Raw genomic sequence first — 27,661 nt, 5'->3', positions numbered from 1 at the left:
ACCAGGTGCTGGACATGTATAAGTACAGCAGGGCAGGGTGAGGTGTGCAGTAGGAGTGACAGATGGGTTAAAGGTGGGGGTGGAGTTGCATCAGGGATCAACTCTGAGCCCCTACTTGTTAGCAGTAGTAACGGATTGGTTGACTGATTAGTTTAGGCGGGAGTCTCTTGATTTTAATTATATTAAACAATGTTGTGTGTTGGGTTGCTGCTGTTTATTCTCATCACCAGTTCTGTTCTATTTTTAACACTTAAAGTGAAGCTGAAGGAGACCCAAAGCAAAAGATGAAAGAGGATCCAGTCAGAGTGGAGTGGATGGAGACAAGTGTCAGGAGTCATATCTGATGGACAGCTCAGGCTGAGTGATTTGGAGTCAGAGGCAAGACTGAGATGGTTTGGATATGCAGAGGTGGGATAATGGTTATATTGAACCACAGAGGCGACAGAGAAGATTCATGGTTGTACTGAAGTACAACATGCTCAGTATAACAGAACTGGATGCTAGGGATAGAGTGAAATATGGCAAGATGAAAATATGATCTTTATTTTTACATTGAACATGTTTTATTTGTTTGTTTTGTTTGTCAAATTCCCACCATTTTTATTTTTTTGCAAGTGTAATGTTATCCTTTAAATATTACATTTTTGTAACCTTATTTACATTTTGTTTATGTATTTTTTCTAAAATATTGTAAAGAATGGTCTTTTTGCAAAAAACAAAACAACAAACCAAAACAAAAAATACATATTTCAGTAGCATTACCTTTTTTTAATCCCACTTTTTGTTTGTTAAATTTTGACACATAGATGAAAAATGATGACGATATTTCAGTGTTGTGCTGTCACATGCTGTCTAACAGCGCATCTTGGGAAATGTGTGTGAAGTAAAGCCTGAGACTGGAAGGCTCTATAATGCAGTGACTTCATCGTGAAAATACTTGATAACTGCTACAACTCTTCTTTTCTCTGATGTAATGCTTTACCAAAGTTATCCAGCTCTCAAAGTCTATTTTTTGAAACTTTTAATAACTTTTTTTTTGAACTTTTTCAATCTAAAACCACACTAAAATAAAATTCAACATTAAACACCTCCCTCAAAACTTTCTCTCTACAACACAAAATACTAAACATTTCAGTGACTGATCCTCAACAAAAAACTAACATGAACCATCACTACCGGCTCCCATCAGCTGGTCTGCTGAAAAACTGAAACATCCCACATTTAAAACTACATTAACAGAATATGTACACATCAGAACTGATTACTGATTGTTCCCTGCACAAACAACATTCTCCTAAGTAACAAGAAGTTCATTTCTATTAAAAAAGGAAACAGTCTGTGTGAGTCGCCGTCACTGAACAAAAGCACATCTGGAAACATTTCTGCAGATGAACTCCTGGGGAGAAACAATTGGGTGAGTCTCTTTTTAATTCATTTCCCTTCCACGGCTCCCAGAAGAACCAGAATTCTCACCATAAAAAACACAGTACGAACATACTTTAGTAACAGGAAGTGTTCAGGTAAGGGGGAGGGGCTTCAGAGTGAGGTTTCCAGACTGTGCAAGGGGCTTCCTGGACAGGGTGGTAGTCCTGCTGAGTTGGGAGGGACCAGTGCAGACCTGGAGATGTCCTTATGTAACGGGATGACACGGTCCAAGGCGTTGTTGTTCTCGTTGGGGGTGAAGGGGAGAGGTGGCTGGCTGGACAATCCAGTAAGTGGCGGTGGGATGAAAATAGAGTTTCGTTTGGTAGGGGGATCATCCTCACTCTCATTTTCATCGATGAGGGGGATCTGAGGTTCTGAGTCTTCAATACGGAACTCGGGATGATTCATGAAGTTGTGAATGGAACTGCGAGATTCAGGTGTCTCCAGACCTTCATAGGGAGACACGCTGTCCCTGAAGGCCTTCACCACACGGATCTGGGAGATCAGAGACAGTGAGTCAACTCAGGTAGATCATTTACCAGGACATTCAACCACATAGATTCTGACTGTTGATCGAAATAAGCCCAAACATAAGGTCCTACATCACTCAATTACTCTATTTCTTGTCTGATAGATTTTACTCTGTAGTTTAAACTTCACAAATTGATGACATCACAATTAGTGATGGTAACAGTGGTTCAACAACCAGTTGAAAATTAAATCTCCTCTAGGATTTTTAACCAGATAATTATACAAAACATATCTGGCAAAACATATGAGACACAAATGTATCTTTAAGCCTGAAATAGTACCTGCGTCTGGATGCGGCTCAGGCCGCGGCACCACAGGATGTGACCTTTGTTTAGCTCAAGGTCTCCATGGTCAACCACATCATTACCCTCATCGGACCCATCAGGGATCTCTTCCTGCAGTGTGGCATGACCTGCTGTCTTCAGAAACTTCAGCCACTTTGTCGGGACACTTGACACCAACTGACAAAATTAAAAAAATATTGCACCTGTCAAAGATAGCAGCAGCGCATCTTGGACACCTCAATATGAAGATTTAATGCAAATCTTGTCTCATGATGATTATCTGCTAAGAGGTCATTATTCATTCATCCATCCATTCTCTTATGTATCTTATTTATTGAAGTATTGTGGTATTGAGCATCCTACTTTTGTGGTCTATTATTGATGCATTTACTAGTCTGTTTTCTTATTTCTGTTAGGCACAGGTGAAATTATGCCCATCACACTGAGGGGGGCAATGTTTACCAGTGAGTGTGAGTCTTTTTGAATGTGAGTTGTTCTTTTAACTTTATTTTTTTAACACCACTCCCATTGTTAAAGACAAAGAGTTCCTAATGACTTGCCTGACTGATTCACTGTACTTTAGTTTCAGTTGATAGTTCTTCAACACATTATGCAGACGTCTTAGGCATGAAGTCATAGTAGTTATTTCTTTAAGGTCTGTTGAAAGCCTTAGTTATTGTTGGAATGTTTGAAACCATTTACAAACCATCTCGCAAGTCTCAGATGGTTTGAGCAGAGGAGGGATAGTGGATATACTTGACAAGGATACTGAATATAGAGCTACTAGCTGACAACACTGAGAAGATTCATGGATGTAGTGAAAGAGGACATCCACTGGGTTGATGTATCAGAAAAGGATACTAGGAATAAGGTGAGAGACGTAAAGTGATCTGCTGTGGCTGCTCTTCTTTGGGACCAGCCAAAAGAAGGAGGAAATGATTAGCAGCACTTGGCTTGTCAATTTCTATGAAAGCAATAAGGGTAAACTTCAAATAGTGCTTCTGTGTTCTGGCCTAGTTTAATAATGATACAGTGTAATATGTCATGTATCGCTGTTCTTCATCAAGTCTGTATTTAAATATTTTTTTAAACCAACTGAGGACCAGATTATTTTTTTTATCATGTCTGTCATAAACTGGCTGTGTGAAGAGTAAAATAGTAAAATTAAAAAAAACACAGCTTTATTTGCCGGCTGGGAAAAAGCAATACAAAAACTAAACTGGGAAATCTAAACATAAGGAGAAACACAGGGAGAGACACACAACCATGAGGGAGATCACGACACAGGACCGAGGGAGACGCTGAGATAAATACACAGAAGGATAACGAGGGAAGAGAGGACACGCGGGGAACAAAGCTGCCACAAATGAACATGACGCCACAGGGGAAGCAAAACAAAATACGCTGAACATAGAAACAGGAGACCTTCACAATAAAACAGGAAACTGGGGAACATGCCAGTGGAGGATGGATAAAAATGATGGAATAAAACACAAGGAAGGGAAACAAGGCACAAGAACTTATATAAACACATAAACACAAATGCACAGAGCGAGACACAGAGGGCAACGACACAAGAAAAACAATTAAATAATCAAGGAACTAAACAGGGACCATAAGAAACAGGATAACCAGGCACTATGGAAATAAACTTAAGACTAGCAACAAGAACTTCTACATCGATCATAATACAAAATAACAAAAACACAGGAAAACTCAAAACACTGGGTCAAATGACCCAGGACCATGACAATGTCCTGATACACAAAACCTTAGAAATAAAAAAAAAAGTGCACTTTCTTTACAAATAATTGTATCTGCAATCAAATTAAATACATTTTCATTTCATTTTCATTTTAGCAAAATCAGTTTCTTACCTGTCCCCACAGCAGACTGCCGAGGCCCAAGAAGATGCACCAAAGCCATTGCTCAAGGGTTAGATCCACACAGCTAAAAGGTTTACCTCCAAACTGTACAATTATGAACTACAAAAGGACAAAGCAACAACACTATATGAAAATTCTTTTAATTACATCGAGTCTAAACAGGCTGACGACTTCTTTTTTCCAGGGTTACCTGTGTGACGAAGGTTCCAAAGATGATGGAGCAGAAGATGGGGTTTCTGAAGACACCCTCAAAAACGTTTCTCTCTCCATGGATTTTTCGGGCATTGAACTCATTGAAGATCTGCATGAGGACAAAAGTATTGAACACGATGGTATAGTGCTCAGAGGGCGGGGCGTGAAGCGGGGCATTCCTGCCACTGTCGATGTCAAACAGCGTCTCACCTGTTGGGAGGATCAAAGGTCACTGAACATGAAGTCTGTATATGTTTCAAAAGTTTTCATTAAAAAAAAAGAAAAAGTAAATACTGAGACATTTTTAAGCAATACTTTAGTGACATTTGCCACTTAATCCAAGTAGAATGCAAAACCTATTAAAATCCCTCTAAGAATCAGCTTTCGTAAAGTTTGTTTACAAGGACAACAAACTACAAGCAAAAAGACATATGATTATTACATATATGGACGTAATGTAAAATACAGTACAAAGATGTGTGACTGAAGGGAGTGCTGTGATAAACACTCAGGAATAACATTCATCTTGGCTGATCCGATCACATGTGGAGAGCCCTAAGTGTGTCAGTTCACACCTGGCATTGGAAGGTATCTTCACATTTGGAACTGAAGCTGACATTCATGTTCTATATGCAAATAAGCATGCATTATTAATGCATTACTTCCATTAGCAAAGAGCTGCCCTGTCATATCCTTCCGCACCTACATAGTAGACTACCAACCCACCAACTACAGTTGGGTTATGGAACTAACCAATAATCCAGTTATTATTACCAGACCTGCAACCTGACCCAAAATTAAACCAAGTCATCTTACAGCACTTTATTATTGCTTGTGCAATAATAAAGTGCTGTATAACCCAGATCACCTTTACACATTGTTAAAAGAATATGGTCATATGTGGTGAAACATCTGGATCAAACTGCTTCCTCAATATAACTTGGGTGTATTTACACCTGTATCTGTATTTTTCCCATTTTGATTGGAATACAAAGATGCAGAGCCAGAGTCCTGATATTTTACTTCATATTTGAAAAACACTGTCTAGACTATGTTTTGCTTAGATTTGACTTTTACTGTGTCACCACTATTGCTGCAGGCACCTTAAGTTATAAATTAATTTGCATGTCATTAAGTGAAATAAGTATTTCATACCCTACAACCCAGCCAGAGTTATGGACGGGGCCATGTACTATAAAATCTCCTAATATGGCCACCCTAACAAAGAAGGGTAAACTGGTCTTGCGTGATGTGTTCACTGACCAGCAAAGAGTAGGGTGAAGATTATGGTCAGCTGGTAGACGCCATGTCCCAGAATGTTCTTCATCATGGTGCGGGAGATGAGCGGCTTCTTGCGGCCGTATGGGTTCCTGAGCAGCAGTGCCTCAGTCGGTGGCTCCGTGGCAAGGGCCAGCGAAGCGAATGTGTCCATGATGAGGTTCACCCATAACATCTGCACAGCTTTCAGAGGAGAGTCCTGGAAACATTTTTTGTATGGTATTTAGAAGAGGAAAATCATCCATTAAATACAAAAAGCATAAACAGACAGAAAAGACACCTATGAATAAACATTTACAAACAGAATTTAAAATTATGGTTTTGATTATATACACAAAGCATCAATTAAAAATATTAGGATGGGAACTGGTATTCAGAATTTAGTTTGTTGATTCTCAGGATGGATATTGATTGTGATGTTCTTCATGTAAGCATTCAACACTCAAGAAGTTCCAATATCGGCGTAACTTTGTGCTGAACATTGGGGGGGGGTCAAGATCTCTGTCTAAATAAATAAATAAATCTGGGTAAATTCCCAGATGATTAAACATGCAACTATTTTGCTGGTAATAACTTAAATGAGTAAAGAAAATCAACAGCCTATTTATGCAAGATAATTCACAATTTTATTGGAGGGATTATATTGGTTGGGTCTGATTATTGGGGGGGTCATAACCCCCCTGGAAATTACGCCCCTGGGTTCCAATACCTTTAGTTATTTCTAACTAAATAAAACATCAATGAGTTTACAAATTGAGAATTAAAGAATCTAAAACTGAGCAAGTCTGCTTTGAATTGTACTGGGAGTGGTAACACCAGACTGGCCTCACGTTGTAAACAAAAAACCATCTCTGCAATAACTTAAGATTTAAACGTTGCTAAACTCTGATTGGTGCATGGAAGTAATATCATGTCTACTCATTTCCACACCTCCAAGCAAATTAAAATGTTCACCCAGTTTGTCTGAATCATTTTCAAGTGATCTCGTCTGGTTGTTGTAGTGAAAATAAAGTCAACTCAAGTACTTATGTACTTATTTCTATAGGACATTTAAAACAAGCTTAGCTGACCAAAATTATGTACAGGCTACACAAAATATAGATTATACACAACAGTCACTAAGTCAGGAATAAATATGCACTAAAATACACAAAACCATAAACCTCAATTGTAAAAACCATACCTCAAAATTTTCTCATTCTGAATTTATGGTATAAAATGCGATATATGTTATATTTTATATGGTGCTGCAATCTACAGTCCATGCAATGTGTCGATCCATCCCACCATTTTCCTGTGTCTATATAGATGTAGGCTTAAAGGGCAGTAGTCTAATCAGACATTTAGACCTCTCTCTTCCAGCCATCTCCTCCAGAATGTCAAGGCAGACACAGTCCATCCTTCTTTTATTGTGGATTAGTAGTAGCTGTACTCTGAGTCCCTCCCAAATGACTGAACACTTCACTACATCTCTAATGGAGATCCCAGACACCCTTCAGGGAAAGGTAATTTCCCATTTGTATCTATGATCTCATTCTTTTGGTCGCTATCCATAGTTTGTGTCCATGGGGTAGGGTAAGAATGTTATTGCACTCTGCACTCACATGCTTCACCACAACAGACCACAACATGTAATAGGCATCTACAACACTGCAGATGCTACACCTGTTTTTCAGTCCACTTCCCACTCTTTTATTTCTTCGCTTGTAAACAAGAGTCCAAGATACTTGAACTCCTCTGGGGTGGCTGTAGCTCAGGAGACAGAGCGGGTCTGATCCCTGGTGGTTCGATCCCTGTCTGCTTCAGTCTGCATGCCAAAGAAACTAACCCCAAGTTGCTGTGTGAATGTTAGATACAAAGAGCTTACAAAGAAAGTACTTGTGTGAATGGGTGAATAAGGCAAGCTGTATAAAGTGCTTTGAGTGCTCAAATAGAGTAGAACTAGCACTATATAAGAAGTGCAGTGCATTTACCTGAGGCAACCCAGTGCAGGCTCTCCAGCTGAGAACCATGGTCTCAGAATTTGATGTGCTAATTGTCACCCCAGTCACTTTACACTCACTGCAAGGTATTGACCCAACAACCTTGTTCAGTAAGATCAATAGTATTGTACCATCTGCAAAATGGTCCTGACATGGAACTGGCAATCCCTGATACTTGGCTGCACTTAGACCAGGGGTAGGGAACGTTAGTCCTCGAGAGCCGGTGTCCTGCAGGTTTTAGATGTGTCCTTGAGCCAACACAGCTGATTTAAATGGCTAAATTAGCTCCTCAACATGTCTTGAAGTTCTCCAGAGGCCTGGGAATGAAGTAATCATTTGATTCAGGTGTGGTGACCCAGGGTGAGATCTAAAACCTGCAGGACACCGGCTCTCGAGGACTAACATTCCCTACCCCTGGCTTAGACATTCTTTCCATAAAGGTTACGAAGAGTACAAGTGAAAAATGGTTCTTTCTTATGCTTATATCTCCTATATAATATTTCCAGTTATACAGGAAGTATGGGATACTTCTTGCTCTGGATACTCTTATTAACCTATTCACACAAGCACCTTTTCTATGTCTAAGTGCTTTCTATCTAACGTTCATACTTCACATTTTAATGAACATATCAGAAAAAACTGTTTAAGTAATTTGCCCAAGGATACTTTGGCATGCCGACTGCAACAGGCAGGTATCAACCCATCAATCTTCCAATTAGTAAATAACCTGCTCTACCTCCTGAGCCCCATCCATCCCTTACCCCAGATGAGTCCTATGGCCTATGATTGTGATTCCTGGTGCCAGGTGAGCTTATGAACACCCATATACTTAAATATGATGTTAGTTAGGCACAGAAGTCAAATAACAACACCACTTGGGTTCAGATCCAGCAGGCCATTCCTCCCTGTCACACCCTTACAGGAGTCACAGTTATTACCCACATAAGCGTTAAGGTCCACGAGCAGGACAATGGAGTCCCCAATAGGGGCACCTTCCAGGACCCCACCCAGGGAGTCAAAAATACTCTGAGCTCTCATTAACTATATAGGCAGAAATGATAGTCATTTAACAACCCAATGGTACACAAGCACTTTCTTTCTATCTAACACACAGCAACTTGTGCCAGTTTAGTCCTTGCCCAATGAGCAGGCACTAAACTGGGACATACAAATATACATACTCTCCACCTCTCACTTAGAACTATTCTAGAGCTGAATAAAGTGCAAAGCTTCTCCAAGTGAATGGTTCCAGACCTCGAGTGCTGAGCATGCATTGAGGTAGGCCCAATTATATTGAGCTAGTATCTCTCACTCTTAAGCTCTGGGTCGTTCTTCATCAAAGAAATGATATTTCATGTCCCAAGAACTGTCCCACTTCCTGCGACGTGGTTCACCATCTATATTTATGCAGACCTAGATGGGTTTTAACAATTTTACTGCAAAGTATTTACAGAAATTCAAAGAAAACTGCATTTTAAAATTTAGCTAAATAAATGTACAGTACATGAGGTTAAAGTGAGTCACAGATAGACAGTGGAGGTTTTCAGGTGGCTCTGACCTGGGTGATGCAGGCTCCGGTAAAGGCCACAATGACAGCAACCACATTGACGGTGAGCTGGAACTGCAAGAATTTAGATATGCTGTCATAGACATTCCTGCCCCACATAACAGCCTTAACGATGCTGCTGAAATTATCGTCTGTCAGGATGATGTCAGACGCCTCCTTAGCCACATCCGTCCCTGCGATGCCCTGCAGATCATAGCATGTATGCTAGTTTATGAACCTATCGTTATTCTCAGTGCAAATAATATTCAATATTTAATAGCATTTAATATTAAACACCATTGCAAAAATGCTATAACAACGTGTAACTAAATGTTAAAATACAATGACTTTTGATGACTGCTGAAGTTACCATAGCAAAGCCAACATCTGCTTTTTTTAGGGCAGGACCATCATTTGTTCCATCTCCAGTTACTGCAACAACCTGCCTCTGCTCAAAGACTGTGCTGTCAATAATTCCTGAAAAGATAAGTGATATGTGTTATAATGAATATACATTTTTGAGCATTAATAAGGTATGAGTAAATACTTTATTCATTATTTGTAAAGCATTACTCCTGATAGAATCCATTTTTGAAATTACGTTTTTAGAATGCTTAATCAATATTTCTGGGTCCTCCTTGGATCTGGATGTAACTGATAAATGAAATGTTAAAAATGGGTGTTTGCTTTTCTTTTCTTCTGACTTTTAGAGGCTTTGTTACAAAACTAAATGCTTTACAAATAATGAATTCAATAATTAATAATACCTTACTAATGTTTAATAGTGTCAAAGGATCAACTTTAACATAAGCTGCCTTTCAATTTCTTTCCACATGTTCTTATACTTACTTTATAAGGCTTAATTTCTATTGCTTTTAATATTCATATTTATGTAACTCAAAATGAACCTTTCTTGTGTACAAATTTTCCTGTAAACATAAATTGTCCTTCTCTCAATGCTTCAATCAATCCCTTGTCACTAACTGTCTCCTGCCCCACCCACCCTCTTTGATCCAGATGTGTCTAACCTTTGACCAAAGTGTGTTTGTCCGTTGGAGATGATCGAGCTAGGACCCGGAGCTTGGGCCAAATCTTATCAAGACGCTCCTGCTCAATCTGCAAAACAAAAAGGGAGAGAAGACAAAAAAAATGTATGTTTAAACTGCAAAAATATTGATTTATCCAGTGCATAAACAGTCTGACTAATTGCACTGGTCTTCCAACCAGATGCAGCGTATGCTTCCTCACAAGTGTGTGCTCAGGGGCTGAGCAGATCATTGAGGTTGTACATTTTATATATTGTAGGGCCTCTACCTTCCCATAGAATAACTGTTGCTGTTCAGATGACTATCATTAACTGAGACTATGTTGATCAAATTAAATTGAATTAAAGTGACAGAGGTAGGAAGTAAAAAAGTACAAATACTTTGTTACTGTAATTAAATAGAATTTTCATATATCTGTACTTCACTTGAGTAGCTATTTTTTGTTGCATAAAACTAGATGAAAGAGGCAAAACTGTGTGCCATGGTCAGGGGTTAAGGTGGAGCAGTTTTTGTTTTTTTTGTCTTGGCACAACACCAGAACAACTGCAGATGTCCTTAAGTACTTAAGCATCCAGCTACCCCTTCAAAAGCGTAGTGAGCATAAGCAAATGCAACTTCTATCAACTGTTTGTCAGTGCATTTTGTCACACAGTGCTTCTGCTACCTTAAGGTCCAGCTGATTATATTACATGCAGCGAATGAGAGCTAACTTCACTCAGAGATGGAGAAAGATAAGAAAGACAGAACAGAAGTGGAAGAAGATAAGGTAAGGACTGCTCAGTGGCATAAACTGGAGATTTAGAGCTTACATATAAGTCCGTGTGTGTTTAATACATGTGACACGGTTTCTTTGTATTGTGAAATGTGCTGCAAAACTAACTAATGTAGACAAACTGTGTTCTTAAAAGCTTTATGAAAATACTCTGCTGTACTTTGATTTAAAGTAAAGAACAGTGATGAACAATGTCTGTGACTGGTGCACACACAAAGTTACATCAAGTGAAGCAGAGATAAATTTGAAGTTAAGCTAAGGATGCTTAGGTTCACTCACTGAATATATCTGTATCTCTGCTTGAATACAGAATGTATGCACTTCTGTAAAGCAATGACTCTCAAAAAACACACTGTGACCTCCGCCCAGTGTAGGCGGCATTGGTTGACTGATGAAGCATAAAAATGAAGAACAAATCAATAGACTAGTCTTTATCACATTTGTAATGACAGTGAGCCAGGCCATAATGGTAAGTAAATGCATAAATGCACATCTCACACAGCATTCTAATGTTTGTGTTTTTATTGTGTCACTTTTCTTATTTTCACAGTCATCTGCTGATCAGTCAAATCCTCTTTCTCTATGTTTGTCTGACCTCCCCCATTTCATTGTGAATACGTCGGTTGAACTCTTTGCCCTCCAAACACAGGAAATCATCTCCAGGATGCAAAATGCCACATTTAATGGCAATTGCACGGGCAGTATTGATATTGTCTCCAGTCACCATGCGAACAGTGATTCCAGCCCGCTGGCACTTTCTGATGGCTTCTGGAACCTATGGAGCAAAACAAAAGAAAAAACATGCATCTAGTGTGTGAGGTTTATTAGAACACTGACAAAATAAAAGCTTAGAACAAAGGAAAATACTGACTGACTCACAGCTAGTTTTTGCAATAATCATAGTTTTTACAAACAATGAAATGTTGCTGACAAAATACCAGCCCCATGGTGTCTACAGAGTTTCTGAATTATTGTAGCCAATGATCCAGTCTTTCAAACATCTGTACTTTAGCTCAGGGTGTCAAACGATAGGTGGGGGACAGAATCTACCCAGCAAAGGCCCCAAACCAGACCACTGGATGGCTTTGGAAATTGTGAGGGAGGGCATAGATTTGAGACTTTTAACTACATTTTCATTGGTTTTACAGTGTTTTCTACTGATAAGGACATCCCCGACAGCTATTCATACTACACCAAAGTAATTAACTAATAAATAAACAACCACAATTAAAACACAGAAAAGTCCCCCTTTTTTTTTACTATTTACTTTAGAAGTTTCTATTTTTGACAGTGGGTCCACGGGGGGGAAAGAGACATTTTATAGAAAGTGAGTTACCAGAATTTTTTTGTAATTTTATATATTTATTTATTTCTGCTGCATTTACTACAAAAGTATTTCTCTATCATGCAGAAAAACTGAGCTGTTCTGTTGAAATTCCACATTAAATGGGATTAATTATGTCGTTAAATATGTTTATACTGACAGAAAGAGGAGTTTCTCTGGTTTGGCCCTTTTAAGATCAAAGCTGGCCCACGATGTAAAATTACTTTGGCATCCTTCTCTTATTAAACATGCCACAATAATGTTAAAATAGACAGATTTTTGCTAATAGCCAGTTATTCTAAAGACTGGTTTGCCTGCTGTCTCTGTGTTGGCATACCTCAGGTCGTACTGGGTCCTCAATGCCAACTACAGCGATGCATGTGAGACCTGTTAGTATATGGGCTTCATTGTCCCAGTCAGGCTCTCCATCAGACACAGGAAAATCTCTGTAGGCGAGGCAGATGGTCCTCAGTCCCTCAGACGCCATTGGCTCAACCACCTTTTTAACCAGATCATCTCGGTCGCGATGTTTGAAGACTTTGACATCACCACTGGCCGTCAAGATCTTACAACATCTGTAAACACAGAGACAGTCATGTGATCATCATCTTACTGTGTACGGCTGTGTGAGTACAAGCAGTAAACTTACTTCTTAAGCAGGATCTCAGAGGCACCCTTGCTGAACATTCGGTAGCTGCCATCATGGTTCTTTAGCACAGTGCTCATGGATTTTCTCACAGAGTTGAAGGTATAGACCTTAAACAGTTTCTCCTCGGGGATTTCGTTGCGAATGGCCTGATAGTCTCGGCGCAGGTCGAGGGTGAATCCCAGTAAGGCACATTCAGTCTTGTTTCCCACCTGGCGAGGGAGTCCACCATCCCTCTCTGGAGGCTGTGAGAAGAAACATCGGAAAGTTTTTAATGAGAAGTCTGATGCACACGATATGACAACCTTAATGAAATGATACAGCAACAATCAAAAGCTTCAATACACAAATTTCAACAACAAGGTTTTAAAGTTAATTTAAAAATAAAGTCAGTTCATGTACAGCCTTTTTATCTTGTGTATGTGCTTATGTATTGACTGAGCGCTATATCTGGTTTCCTGGGCAGAACCAGCTGGCTGCCCAATGTAAAGTCAATGAATTTCTCCAAGGGATTAATAAAGGATAACTTAAACCTATCTGTCAGTTCACAGGCTCTCACATTCATTAGCCGACTGCTTGGGGATTCCAAACCCCAGGCTGTGCTGCTGATCTTTTAATCTTGAAATAATTGTCAGACAAATTGATTTAATTTATAGTGATACTTTTAGCAAAGAAAACAAAATGTCAGCAAAAGAAATCTACATATAATGTCTTATTTGAAAGTATAACTAACCTCATCTAGGTCTCTATCCAGATTTACAATATTATACACACACACACACACACACACACACACACACACACACACACACACACACACACACACACACACACACACACACACACATATATATATATATATATATATATATATATATATATATATATATATATATATATATATATATATATATATATATACACACACACACACACACATATATATATATATATAGTGTAGCTGAATCAGTTTCCTGTCTGTGTGCTATACAGTGGATCCAGGAGACAGTAATCCAATGAGTCCTGAGCTGCTGTGTTAGTCAACCTGCACTGCAGTCCATTCAGCTTCCTGAATGAACTGCTATTTTTGCAGCTCACCATAATCTTAGTGGTGTAGGCGCAGTTGACCCCGATGCCCAGGACAAGCAGGTCCAGGATTTTGGGAGGGATAAGGTCTGGCTCTGGCACCTTTTTGTAGTAGCGTTCCCCAATGTAGGCCTGCACCACTGTCATGCGGTTCATAGTCAGTGTGCCCGTTTTATCAGAGCAGATGGCAGTGGCATTGCCCATTGTCTCACAGGCATCCAGGTGGCGGACCAGGTTGTTGTCCTTCATCATTTTCTGATAAAAGACAAGAGCCACGTTACCAGTCTGTGGATTTTATTTTGAATCAATCAAAAGAGCTCTGCTTGATCCAAGTTTGTCTGACGAGGGTTGAAATATTCCATTATTACTTTTGAAGTCGGGGTCATTGCTACAATGAAAGAGGTGGACAATAAATCATTCTGTAAAAGTTGCACAAATACTGTGTGCTGCAAATAAAGAATAAATCAAATATCTATCTGGCATTTTTCAACAGGCTAAATATGTTAGTTTTATTATAGCAAACATTTTTTAATTTCCCTTAGAAAATAAACAGACCTTGACTGAATAGGCTAGGGAGATGGTGACGGCCAAAGGGAGGCCTTCAGGTACAGCTACCACGAGGACCGTCACACCAATTATGAAGAACTTGACCAGAAATTGTATGTAGATGGGCACACACTCGGGGATCCACACAATCCCCTGAATGCAGAATGTATCGATCAGGAAGCGAGTGATGAGGATGATGACAGTGAGAGTCGACATGAACAGACCTGAAGGCAAAGACAGGCAGCAGAGAACAGAGGCATAGACTTTAGTTTATCTGTAGAGTTAATTGTGACCATAACAGATTAAGTGAACAGTGAGTTCAAATTTGTTCTGGATCTATAGATCTGCGTTGATTCCCACTGAACCATTTTAAAAATGCATACAACAGCATTCATATATTCAGGCTTTATCAGCCCACAGAGGAATATTACGCATCTACAAAACATTTCTTCCTTTACAGTCACTCCTATATAATCACATCCTTTATCTACAATGTAAGTGCTCCACAGGCTGTGGTCACACTCACTATGGACAAAATATAGTCCTTGTTTAAAACAAGTTAATCCAGCTTCACAACTCCTTTGAACATTTTTAAGTGAAATATTTAAACAAAAACTTTCACATTCTGAGAAAATACACTTCAGGAAAACAAATGTCTTTCTCAGAAATTATACTCGCAAATTAAAACACTTGTAAACTGGAAATTTATAAACTGTTACAGTGATTCACATGAGGAAAGATTAATTAATTTCTGCTGGAATTTTTGGATGTGAGCCTGTGCTACTGCAAAGGTGCAGTTTTTGCATCCTTTACAAAAATAGTCAGGCGTCTGCTGCAACGTATAAAAACTTTACATCAGCTCTGAAACTCTCTTGGAGATGTAGGTTTGTTGTTATTTCCGATCTTGAATATTGGATCAAAGGAGATTTTTCAGGAATTACTTCCTTTTTTGAGATGCTTAATAAATCACATCCAACATGATCGTCACATAAGTTGTTCTCATCAAAGTCATGGATTCTGGTGTTCTTCTGTTAGAACTCTTTGTTTTGTTCCTATCGTTTGTAGTTGTTCTTCTTAATCTTAGTAGCTTCCCTTGCATGCGAGCTTTCACTGAAGGATTTTTGTACAAAAAAAGTAGCTTTGCGGCTAGTCGTTTTACATATTTGCCTAACAAGTAAAAGATCCCTGGATCATTTCCAGTGAGGAGACACAGATCCAATGGGTTGCATCCAGAAAGACATCTGGTGCAAAAATCTCCCATTTCAAACATCCAGAGCGACATTCTGCAGCAACTCATGTCTGCCAAATATGGACATCACATCAAAAATCAATGTCTAGTGTTTCAGAGCACAGTGATGTGTGGTCTCTAAATCTAAATTAAATCTCACTAATCAGACTCTGTTTGTACCTGCTTTGCCGATCTGCACAGCCAGCTTAGTTAGCTTCCCCTGGAGGACGGATTTCTCTTTCTTTGCAATGTGTTTTTTCTTCTTCTCTGGTTCTCCCTCACCATTGAGTGGCTGCATCTCCACAGAGGCTCCGTCCTTCTTTTCTCCTACAGGAAATCCAAAAGAACAAACAAAAGAAATCCAAACACTTGAATGTCAAAACAGTTTTTCTCTCGTAAACTGCCCTCAGAAAATAATGTTTATCACTAATACGCTACTATTGAATAAAAAATTAAAATTCCATTCAATTTTATTTTATTTACATTGTGCAAAATATCAACAATAGTCGCCTCAAGGTGCTGTATATTTTAATGCACAATAATAAAGAGAAACCCCAACAATCAAACAACCCCCTTTCAGAAAGTATATCTGCAGGTATATATATGTGAGGGTGCTGAGCCCATCTCGTAACAAGGTTATTAGTGGACAGGCAGGCAGCCAGCAGTAGGCAGAAGAAGAAAGCAGCTGCCAAGCTTAAGCCCAATAATCTTCTTGGGCCTAATCATAGAGTCAGGAGCACCTGCTGCTACTGCTCAGACCACAGAGCCAAACACACTACACCATGTGGGACCACAGGGAGGCAGGAGGATCTGCCAGTGACCATGGGAAAATCCAAAGGAACCAAGAGTCTAACTGAACTACCTATTGTAAAACTATAATTTCCAACAGTATTTTTTTGGTTGGATGATTGAAGTAACCTGCCCAGAAAATAGAAGCTTTTCATGTTATACTGAACACTCAGTTGCTAGATAAATGTGCTGTGCTGTTATGCAGATGATCCCCCGTTATAGTTATCTATGATACAAGATGACATAAATCAATAAATTAAACTAGAGGCAAAAAATAAAGATCAGAATTCTACTTCTGAATTCAGAGCTGAGATTATTGTATTTGTCCCTAGAAATCTTGAAATCATGGTATCTAATCAGATACAGATACTGTTAGGCTGGACAATTCTGTATGTTGTTCTAAAAGATCCCTGAAAAGCCTTCAATAGATACAAAGGGGTGCAGTGAGAGTACTCACAGGGATGAGAAAAAGATCATATTTCTCTCACATTAGCTTCTCTCCATTGGTTTTCTAACATACAAAGTCTTGTATGATCAGGTCCCATCATGTCTCTTCTGTGGAGCCAGTTTGGGTTCAGGAGACCTTTCTACTTTTGAAATTAGGCTTCAAATATTCCTTTCTCTTAAAACTTAGTTAAGGCCAGATGTGTTCACCATGAACCAGCCCTTAATTATACTGCTGTAGGGTCAGGATGCTGGTGGACTTGATACAGTGAGCATTTCTTCTCCACTGCTTTGTCCTGTCTGTTTATAGACTGCTTTTTCTCCTCTCTTTCCCCTCACACCCAGCTGGTTGCAGCAGGTGGCTACCTCTCCCAGAGTCTCCACCTTACAATATGAAGTACCTTGAGACAACTGTTGTGAATTGGACATGATGTACCTAAAACTACACATCAACAGTAGATGATAATTTTCCAAAGTCTAATATTCAAAGACTGCATGTGATTTCATTCAAAGAACTGTAGGAAAGATACCATGATTTTCAGCCTTACCTAAACAGCCTTAAGCAACCAAAACTCAGTGGATTCTTTAACTGATAAGTTGGATAATATGGGACAATTGGATAATATCAGATATCTGTATTTTTTTTTTATATAATTTAAGACTCATGCCCTAACATTTTTCTATCCACATCATCTTGTGAAATTTAAATATGGGACAGTACTCAGACCATGACTAATAATGATTCACAGGAGCACAGACTGGGAAAGGCCTCAAGTCTTTGACCCTCATAAATGTCATTGATGTCACACATTTGACCAAGAGAACTGGGTCCAGTCAAAGAGGATGAGGAACCAGCTGGTTTCTACGTGGCTCCTCAGTTTCCATTCTCCACAGAACACATAAACACATTACACACAGCAACACCCATACTGCCAAAACATATTAACTGTTAACATTAATGCTGACACATTCATAAAAACTGTGATAAACGGACAGATGGATGGATAGAGGTAAGGATGCTCTAGAGTTCACTACCACAAGAAGTCAATCATCGAACCAGAGATAGCTTAAAAACAAACTGAAGCTCTGCTGTTTAATACAACCTTCACATCAATGCACAACTCGACTCACACACACAGTGATGGCATGTTTGTTTGCCTACCTTTCTTGCCTTTGTCTTCTTTTTTGCCTGTAAAGAAGAATCATTTAATAGTCATTAGTCATGCAGCACTCCTCCTTCTCTTCCTTCACTACATCCATAAATCTTTTCTGTCCTTCATCACAAAAAATGATTCTTAAATTTGAGTTTATAAACCACTAAGTCTGCTGTGGCAAATGCAAGTATTGAGTCTCCAAAATGAGTAGGTTGTATATAAATCTCGTTGGCTGGTTTTGTTGCTAATCCCAAGGAAATGTTGTTTGGTATTGTCTTTTATAGTCTACATAATCCCCCAAAATCAACACATAACACATGGGTGTATATCTATAACAAAGATATACAGCCATGTAGTTATTAAAGACCAAGGGGTTCTTAAATAAATTACTTCATCGATTAATCAATTAATTAAAAAGCACATAATTCATTTATCACTGGCATGAGTTTCATTTTCATCTTATATTTCCACTTCATTTTTCAGGGACCATGTATAAACAAAAAAAATGAATCTTCTACGAGAAAAGATGCATTGTACCATATTTAGCTACTAGCTCATTTCCATCTGCAGGCCATATATTAATTTTTGTGTACATATGAGGAAGCAGCACAAATTGGTGCAAATAAATTCATGGGAATGCAGGAAATGAACTAGTTTTCTGTGAGAAGACCATCCATTGTTCTGCATGTCTGTTGCTCTTATTAAACCCATGCATACACACATACATGACTGATCCACATACTCATACATAAAGAATGATTAATAAATTATTAAAACCTCCAAAGTCAACTGATATCATTGTTAGGTGTTGATTGGTGCTAGCAGTTTTGCTCCCAGTTTATTGCCAATATAAATGCGCATAAACAAAGGAGTAATATCTGAGCCAGAGAGGAATCTTTTGCTATGGGTATGAGCTCCATAGCAATAACACTCCAATTTAAACACATGTGGACAAAGTGTTTTAGATATACGTCGAACCACACTGTCATGTAAAATAGGATTCAGTTCTACCGAACTTACTTTTCTTCCCCTTTGAATCTTTCCTTTTGTGTTCCTCTTTTTTCTTGTCTTTCTTGTCCTCGTTGTCACCTTCATCACCAGCACCAAGCAGGGTGAAGATTATTCCACTCTGAGAGTTCACACCCACAGCAGTGACCACCATCTTGCCAGAGCCTTCCATCACATGGGTACCTGAGGAAGTGAAAATGAAATATTTCATCCAAAGAAAAAGAAGTCACATTGTATCTCGCTTAACGGGGTTGAATATGGTATTTTGTAAATACCATAATAAATACTTCACATCTTTAAAATTAAGTGCATTTTTTAATGGCCTACTTGCCTATATAGATAGAAAAGAGAATTTTATTAGCCAACTGGTACCCCATAATATGGCTCAATGGACTAGTAATCAACAATTAGACTCCATTTGAAATGTTAGATCCATTAGCCTCTGTGGGCATATGAAGCCCAGTATGTACCACAGAGAATTCTGATCTAGTTGGTTTGCTTTCAAATTTTAGTTTTTATTCACTATAAGGACTAAAATAATAATAATTTTAATAATAATTGTTTGTTATTTGTATTGGATTGAGGCTGTAAGAACAGATTTGATGTTCACAATTTAGGTGTGAAAACTAGAGACGATGGTCAGATTTAAAATCATCTGGAAAATCAGCAGCAGCAGAAATCGTCTCCAACAATGACAGCACAGGTCACAACGATCTTGGCTGTAATTTAATGTGAAATAGTCCAGTGTGATGCACCTGACAGCAGCATGGGGTCTTTGTCAAGGTTCTTCTTGACATGATCTGACTCTCCGGTTAGAGAACTCTCATCAATCTTCAGATCGTTGCCCTGAATCAGGACACCGTCAGCAGGGAGGAGGTCACCTGGAACACAAACACTCAGGTCATTATGTTACATCATTGTTATGTCACCTGCTTGCCACATGACAACTGCAGTCATACAATGTTTAGTTATTATTTGAAAATAATTTTAAAAATGAATAATGCTGTTGTTGGGTTTAAACCTTTGAGCATCACAAAGACAACATGGGGATATTGTGTAGAAGGATACAATCATTTTTATATTTGACTGCAGAAGTCAGGATTTAATAGTATCAGCTGTTTATTTGTTAGTAATACCAAACTAAATGTCACCAAATGTTATTAAAGAGAATTATTACACACATGATTTTGCTTCCTCACCATATTTGACTTGCGCAATGTCACCAACCACAATCTCGGACACTTTGATCTGGATCACCTGCCCCCCTCGAACCACCGTGAACTTCTGCTCCTGCTCGATGCGGTTCTGGAGGCCACGGAACTGCTTCTCTTTGCTCCAGTCATTGAAGGCCGTCACTAGCACCACACACACCACAGACAAGAGGATGGCAGCGCCTTCGATCCATCCAGCCTCTGCCTCGCTCTCATCGTCCACACCGCCAGCTGCACTGCCACAGTCTAAACAGAGACACGTCAGCTAGAACATTTTTCAGTTTCAGTCTTACATGACTTTCTGTCTGTTAACAGTGTACACTCATGATCACCTTGGGAGTGAAGTCTGTCAGAGCTAGTTTGGAGAAGCAGCAGCTTGTTAGATGAAGTTGATGTTAATGATGATGACAGTGACAATGACAGATGAACCAGGTATATCCTTTGAAATGCATATGCGTGTTTGTCCCTCTCCACAATAAAGTCAAACTGAGCTTTCATGCAGTGCCACTGTACTCCATATACAATACAGGCCATTTTATTAGGTATATCCACTGAACTGCTCATTAACGCAAATATTTAACCAAGCAGATTGGCAACAGCTCAATGACTTTAGCTGGATCTACTGTGATTTTCCCGCACAACCATTTCTAGGGTTCACCGAGAATGGAGAAAATTTCCAGACTACTTAAAGCTGATAAAAAGGAAACTAACTCAAATAACTACCAAGATAGAACCAAGGTATGCAGAGGAGCATCTGTTAATGCACAACACATTGAACCCTGAAGCAGATGTGCTATAGCAGCAGAAGATAATACAGCTGGGAATATATGTGCATAGGCTCATCAAAGGTGATCAAATCAAGACTGTAAAAAATATTTCCTGATCTAATGAGTCTCACTTCCCGGTGAGACATTCCGACGGTAGGGTCAGAATATTGCATAAACAATAGGAAAGGTATATAATGGTGTGGGGGATATTTTCTTGGTACACTTTGGCACAAACTGAGTATCATTTAAAGCCCACAGCTTTCCTGAGACTCGCTGCTGATAATCTCCATCCCTTTATGCCCATTGTGTAGCCAACATCTGATAGCTGCTTCCAGCAGAGTAAAGAACCATTTTGCAAATCTGGAGCAATTGTGTGATGCCATCATGTCAATATAGACTGAAATCTTCTAGAATTGTTTCCAGGACTTTGTTGAATCTACTTCATGACAAATTACAGGCAAAATGGGAACTGGCCTAATACCAGTTCCAGGAAGACTACTATGCTGAAATTTTGGTGTGGAAACCAGTTCACCTTCATACAAGCTCATTACACTGATCACATGATTGACTCTTTTCAAATAATTTCTCTTTTCTAACTTTTCTAATGATCAGATATTGACCTGTCACAGCTCTACTACTAAAAATGTTGGCATCAGTGAGGCACCTGGCTACTCATAGACTAGTTTTCTTTTCAATTAACAAAAACTACTCACTCTGTCTCTCAGCATCTGGTGGGTGATAGAAAGAAAGGCCTAGTGAAATGATGGCTGCCACCTCCAGGATGATGAGCGTGACATCCTGCAGGGCTTCCCACACTAACTGCAAAAAGGTTTTTGGCTTCTTTGGAGGGATGATGTTAAGTCCAAACACCTCTTTCCTTCTGTCGATATCTTCCGATTTTCCATCTAAACCTGCAGTAGGAGACACAAAGATAAAATGACTCCATATTCGTTCAGCTGAACATGGATCACACTTTCAACCTTATGAGGAGTGAAACACGAATGTTATTTCACAGTGTAATATTACTTGGTCAAATGTGTCATCAATATCACATTTTCTGATTGATCTTTTAAATAAACACTCAATTTTTGATGAATTTGATCTAAGTAGCCAAAGATGTAATAAGGCAACACTGTGGCCTCTAATGTGCTTGATGAGAATGCATTCAAAAATCAAATAAAAATAAAAACAACAACTGATGGAATATACAGTGATGGTATTGCCTTGACGTCTTAAGAAAGTATCATAAACTAATAAAGATTTGCATCTCCCTCTGGATCCAGAGCCTCAGCTAATGGATGCCGTGGAAGGAAATTTTCTTCTTTGGAGGACCTTTAGTCTCAGATGGCTCTTGTTCTAAATGTAACACATCGGTTATCACACTTGGTGTTTGTGTCTCTTCAGTAATATTGTGTTGTGCGGGCGCAAAGAGCAGACCGGTTTCCCCTCTGTGGAGCAGAACAACATGTCAGGACACACTCCGATCCCCTAAGAGACACTGCAGCAGCTGCGTGGCTGCAGCTGGCTCCGTCAGTCGTAACTGGTTTTTAACCCAACATTTCTCTTCATGTTGTCTGAAAATGAAACACAGTGAGCAGAGTGCTGTGCATTCTCCGAATGTTTAGGTAAGTGGGATTACACTAAGAGTTTATGTCATCTGTGCCCAGCTGTCGATACAAAGAGAAATAAAGCAGCGGAATGGATTTTCCAGTCAATTCAACCTGCTGCTGACATTTTACTGCTCTCTCAGCAGGAGTTGAAGCACTGAAGGTGTTTACCGAGCGTGTGGAAGACGGACAGACTGAATGAATTAATAATGGGGGGAAAATGTCAAAGGGCAGACGTATGAGACACGCTCAACAAAGACAAACCTAATGCGGTGTCTGTAGGTCACTATGACACACCCTGTGTAGGTCAGTATTCAGATAAAGATTAATAGGAAACCTTAAGTTAAAGTCCGGCTTAGGCATGAAAAAGCAAAAGAAGCAGAGGCATTATAAACAAGAAACGCTGACTCGAGAGAAAGCTCCAGAGGAGACAAGCTTCTGATTTCAGAACAAAGTCAGCAAATATTTTGAGTAATTGAGCAGATTTGACTTGTGGGTGCTTTAAGAAAAGCAAAAGAAAAGTGAAAGAAAAAACTGCTAAACACACCTGAACACTAACTAACTGGTAAAAGTGGACTGGCAAGGAGCGTGATTTTCCAGTGAACAATCTAATACACTTGTTCACAGAAGAAAGAAATTTCACAATTACATTAAGAAGAAAAAACACATGTAAAATCGATTGATGACATCCGATGCACAAATAAATAAGTTGAGCTACCCTCACTGTGAGCAAGTAAACCAATCCCTGTTTTAGACACACTGTTATTTCCTCTTCTTCTTCTTGATGAGCCACGTTTGATTTGGCAGAGATTTATTGCCAGATGCCCTTCCAGAGACATTTCTCCCCATTTGTTCGAGCTACACTGGAGTTGCCCTCACCTCCAACTACATCCTTACAGCTACAGAACAAATAGAAGAAAAAAACACTTTTATCCCCACTACAACAAATCCTCTACTTGAATATTTTTGAACACTGTGTGCTTTTCTCATATTGCCCAGAAACTGACAGAGAGCAGAGCAACAGGAGCTGCAGGTCACAGATGACTTTGACCATCACACAGTCAACAGTCCCTGAAGACTAATGAACCTAGTATGTCCTCTGCTGTTTTAATGATGCCCACGCCGGGAGGGGAGGTCAGTGAGTCAGTAGTGAAGAGTTCTAAATTTATTCAAAATCATAACTTTGAGCTGTATGCAGAAGTTTGCACACACTGTGCTTGCATCACATTTAATGCACTGTTACTTTCCTTAAATGGTTTAATTTAAAAATGAAGCAAACTGAGTAGACTGTGCAAATGTTTGAGGGGTTAATTTAAGCTGAAGTTTAGTCTTAGATTCACATCTGTGATACTGTGATGCTGCAACTGGGAGTCAGTTTTGTGAGGACACAAAGGAAATACAGTTTCTGAACATATTTACCATCAACAGGTGACGTCCTCAGCCGGGCACACAGTCCATTAACGTCACTATAAGATTCCTGGATTCTAGTGACTGCCTCCTCTCCTCTAAGTTCCATGAGGGAGCGCAGCTCCTGGACTGAGCAGCTGAACTCTGCATCGTGGTTGGCCTCGCCACGTCGGACATATTTGGACCCACTAAAAGAGTTGTTGGTCATTTTTCCTTTCTTGGGGACTCAGCAGAGGCCTTCTCAAAAACAGACTCAGTGGTAGGCCTGAGGTGCAGATGTAGCCTGACAGGGACTCTGTGACTGCTGAGAGAAAGATAAGTCCCGATAACATCAAAAAATACACTGTACTGCAGAAAGAATAATACACCTATTAACACAAAAAGGATGGGATTGGACAGGAGGGTGACGTCTCTGGTATGATTTCTTGGAAAGTAAAGGTTTGCACATTCTACACATTGCATATGATGAATTTTAATTCTTATACTTCTTATGATTCAACATCTTCAGATTTGGCTTTTTATAAATAAATGATGTCAAAAAAGTACTTTTTGCAATCCCAAGCGGTTCACTTCAAAATATCATCATTGTCATCATGCAATACGAGTTTCACTTCACTTCATTTCAGTTTTATTTGTATTGTGCCAATTCACAAAAGAAGCCACCTCAAGGTATTTTAAAAGATAGAACCTCTACAAAATCAGAGTGGAACTTCAAACAATCAGATGAGCAGCCTCCAGTGGATAAGGCTCAAGGAGGGGACGCCATTTATCATGACTGATTTGTGTGAGGGGAAAGGAGGGCATAGACAAACTATGAACAAAACAAACATACAAAAGAAGAGCAGAAAAGTTAATGGCATCTAGTAGTAGCATGCAAGTACATAAGGAATGCTCAGTGCACAATGGGAAGTCCTCCAGCAGCCTACAACAGCATAAATGAGGGTCCTGGTAGCTGAAAACTCTCTCTATGCTACTTTTAGATACTCTTAGAACTACAAGCCAGCCTGCAGTCTGAAAGCAAAGTGTTTTGTTGGTATACCAAAAGGTCTTTAAGATATAATGATAGTTGAAATTGATTTGAAATTCAGCCCTGGATTTAATAGGGGGCTGTTGAAGAAGACAATATGGCGATATATAGTCTGTGTTTGTAGTCCCTGTTAGTGCTGTCACTGAAACTTTTTGGATCACCTGAAGGAGTTTCATGTAGCTTGACCACACTGATAATAAAGAGCTACAAAAGTCCAGCCTTGAATTAACAAATAGATGAACCAGTTTTTTAGCACCACTTTGAGACAGGATGTTGCTAATTTGAGCCGTTTCTCTGCTGTGCTGAACTCTAAATCCTGACTGAAAGTTTTCAAATAAATAATTACTCTGTATTTAATCAGTTATCAGTTACGACAACCCTTTAGATAATTTTTTTAATAAACGTAATTTTTTAAAATCACTCTATAATGAAGTAAACCAGTTGGATCAAATAAGGGCTTTTAAAGGGATGGTTTAACTACAGCACCATAAAAGCATGTGGTCTTTAGCCTGTTAAAAGAGATACATTGATCACATTTATTATCAAAGCATAAATTAATGCTAAGGCTTTGTTGAACTGTCTGAGAATAAAGTGATTATTGAGGTTAGTTCAGTGAGATGAATAGTATAGAAGCAATTTACATAAATATCTGCAACCACTAAAGCTGCTGTACCTGATCAGCCATTCGTAGAAAGGCTGTTCCTAATGTTTTGTAATTTATATAAAAAAAGGCAAGGATATGAAAACTAGTAGGCAACAACGGGATGGACTATAGTATGAAAACAGTAATTTAAGCTTCTTCACAATTGGAATCTCATTACAATCCAGTATTTACTCAACCGCATGCTTACGAGATTGTCTTAAGTCCTTTTCATTAGAAACCAGCTCCATGAGACCCCAATCAGCCAAGCAGGACCCGACAGAGCTAATTTTATTTCCATCAAGCACAATGTTCTCCCCTCAGTGGTTAACAGGAACTTTTGGGTTACTTTGACCACACTCAGACTGAATATGTAACAGTGTGTGGAGCAGAGATTTGTCCCTGCTCCTATGTGAACTGAAAGCCTTTATATTTGTGCCTCACAGGTTGTGACCTCTGTGCCTTTAGCTGTAATCTGTGTCAATCAGTCAGCCTGGGCTTAATCTGAGAGAGGGAGAAACAGTCTATCTGTTTAAGGCTGAGGCAGAGGAGGAAAAGAGCTACTGAGAGAAGAGCAGGATGGACAGAAGTCAAACTAGTCATTGAAGTTTTGCTGCTCACTGTACCTTAGCATGGCTTTACTACTAATTCTAACCAACAATTAAGAACCACAAATGGTTTCATGCTGTAAAATATAAACCTAAGTGCAGCTGTAAATGTTCACATTAGAAGCTGAAAAAGATGATCTAGAATTAGATATTGGAGGAAATCTTTAATTATCTGTTATTAATTAACCATCCAAGCAGCACATGGAGCAAAACAAAGTAAAACTGCACAAGTGATGAATAAACTCCACAGGAAGTCATCCACACAAATACAAAAAAACAGAAATACAACCAGGTTTTATGATATAAACACGACTCAAAGCCATTTCTAATAATAATAAATAAAACCAATCCATTACTGTAGCACTGAGAAGAAGAAAAGCTTACTTACAGAAACTTCCCCCATCACCTCCTGTTAGCAGCAGCAGGTATTAGTGGTGGTCCGATTACTGTGAGCAGCGACACACTCACAGGTCCAGAAACAGCCCATAACCCGGAGACAGCTCCTCAGCGGGCAGGCTGCAGAACACCACCAAGACCCCAGTTTACTACCCAAACTGGTCCCTTTTCAGTGTGACCTTCAGCAAGCTCGCAGTTTCAAACAGCTCTCTTTATCGGAGGAAAAAACAGGAGCTGGCTGAATGATTATCTGAGGAAAGCCTCGCTTAATCTAATTAGACAATCTGTGGCTTCACTGAGTGCCAGAGAGACCGCTGCTGCAGCTCCTCCTGCTGAGAGCGACATGCCAAGTCCACACACGCACTACGTTTACACCTGCTGCATCCTCTGACTGAAAGGCACACACCAGGCGTACACTCACCAGGTCAACACACACTCCATCTAAACCTGCTGCTGCTGCGCTTCATACTCCAGAAAGGGTGCACATTGGGTCCACATACGGCACTCAGGCTCCTCCTGCTGAGATGAACCAATTAGATCTAAACAAGCCAAACTGTGAAGGTGAATGCAAGTGGTCGAAAGGTACAGCCGGACGACCAACTGCAGCCCCAAAGGAAACTAGTTAAGTACATAGTTAAATGAATCCTGGAGAATTCCATGAAACAGTCCAACTGTTTGCTCTACTGTGGTCTTTTCACTTTGTTACACACACTTCATCACCCTGAGCAGCAATGATGCATGATGACGTCATGTGACACACACGCACACACACGGATTACAGTACACAATGACACAGAAGGATTAACTGAGTGTGCACACACACATACACAC

The 27,661-nt window shown here is 39.4% G+C and overlaps 1 protein-coding gene and 1 long non-coding RNA gene across 5 annotated transcripts; one reads left to right on the top strand and one right to left on the bottom strand.

The window, feature by feature from the left end:
- Nucleotides 1-743: 743 nt before the first annotated feature.
- On the bottom strand, nucleotides 744-27,387 carry LOC116317495 (plasma membrane calcium-transporting ATPase 1-like). Of its 4 annotated transcripts, none has more exons than XM_039614275.1 (22): nucleotides 27,252-27,387; nucleotides 26,823-27,040; nucleotides 24,172-24,463; nucleotides 21,859-22,056; nucleotides 20,367-20,624; nucleotides 19,923-20,048; nucleotides 19,180-19,350; nucleotides 18,168-18,194; nucleotides 15,953-16,099; nucleotides 14,554-14,768; nucleotides 14,011-14,253; nucleotides 12,916-13,157; nucleotides 12,604-12,841; nucleotides 11,538-11,717; nucleotides 10,153-10,240; nucleotides 9,495-9,601; nucleotides 9,137-9,328; nucleotides 5,582-5,795; nucleotides 4,317-4,528; nucleotides 4,118-4,225; nucleotides 2,238-2,417; nucleotides 744-1,920 (listed from the first exon to the last, which is right to left on the bottom strand). In XM_039614275.1, exons 3-22 carry the CDS (start codon nucleotides 24,365-24,367, stop codon nucleotides 1,537-1,539), a joined length of 3,726 nt encoding a protein of 1,241 aa, XP_039470209.1. In that variant the 5' UTR covers nucleotides 24,368-24,463; nucleotides 26,823-27,040; nucleotides 27,252-27,387; the 3' UTR covers nucleotides 744-1,536. The 4 variants fall into 4 exon arrangements, with proteins under 4 accessions (XP_039470209.1, XP_039470211.1, XP_039470208.1 ...); XM_039614277.1 differs by having other exon boundaries at nucleotides 26,823-26,950; nucleotides 27,252-27,386; XM_039614274.1 differs by having other exon boundaries at nucleotides 26,823-27,386.
- On the top strand, nucleotides 22,640-24,296 carry LOC120440859. The gene is made up of 3 exons (XR_005613578.1): nucleotides 22,640-22,770; nucleotides 23,752-23,886; nucleotides 24,181-24,296. It is a non-coding gene; the product is annotated as an uncharacterized LOC120440859 (long non-coding RNA).
- Nucleotides 27,388-27,661: the final 274 nt, after the last annotated feature.

Source organism: Oreochromis aureus, linkage group 7 (genome assembly GCF_013358895.1).
Source record: "Oreochromis aureus strain Israel breed Guangdong linkage group 7, ZZ_aureus, whole genome shotgun sequence".
Classification (NCBI taxonomy): Eukaryota; Metazoa; Chordata; class Actinopteri; order Cichliformes; family Cichlidae; genus Oreochromis; species Oreochromis aureus.
The sequence above is the reverse complement of the archived record's forward strand: the minus strand, read 5'-3'. Positions and strand labels throughout refer to the sequence as shown.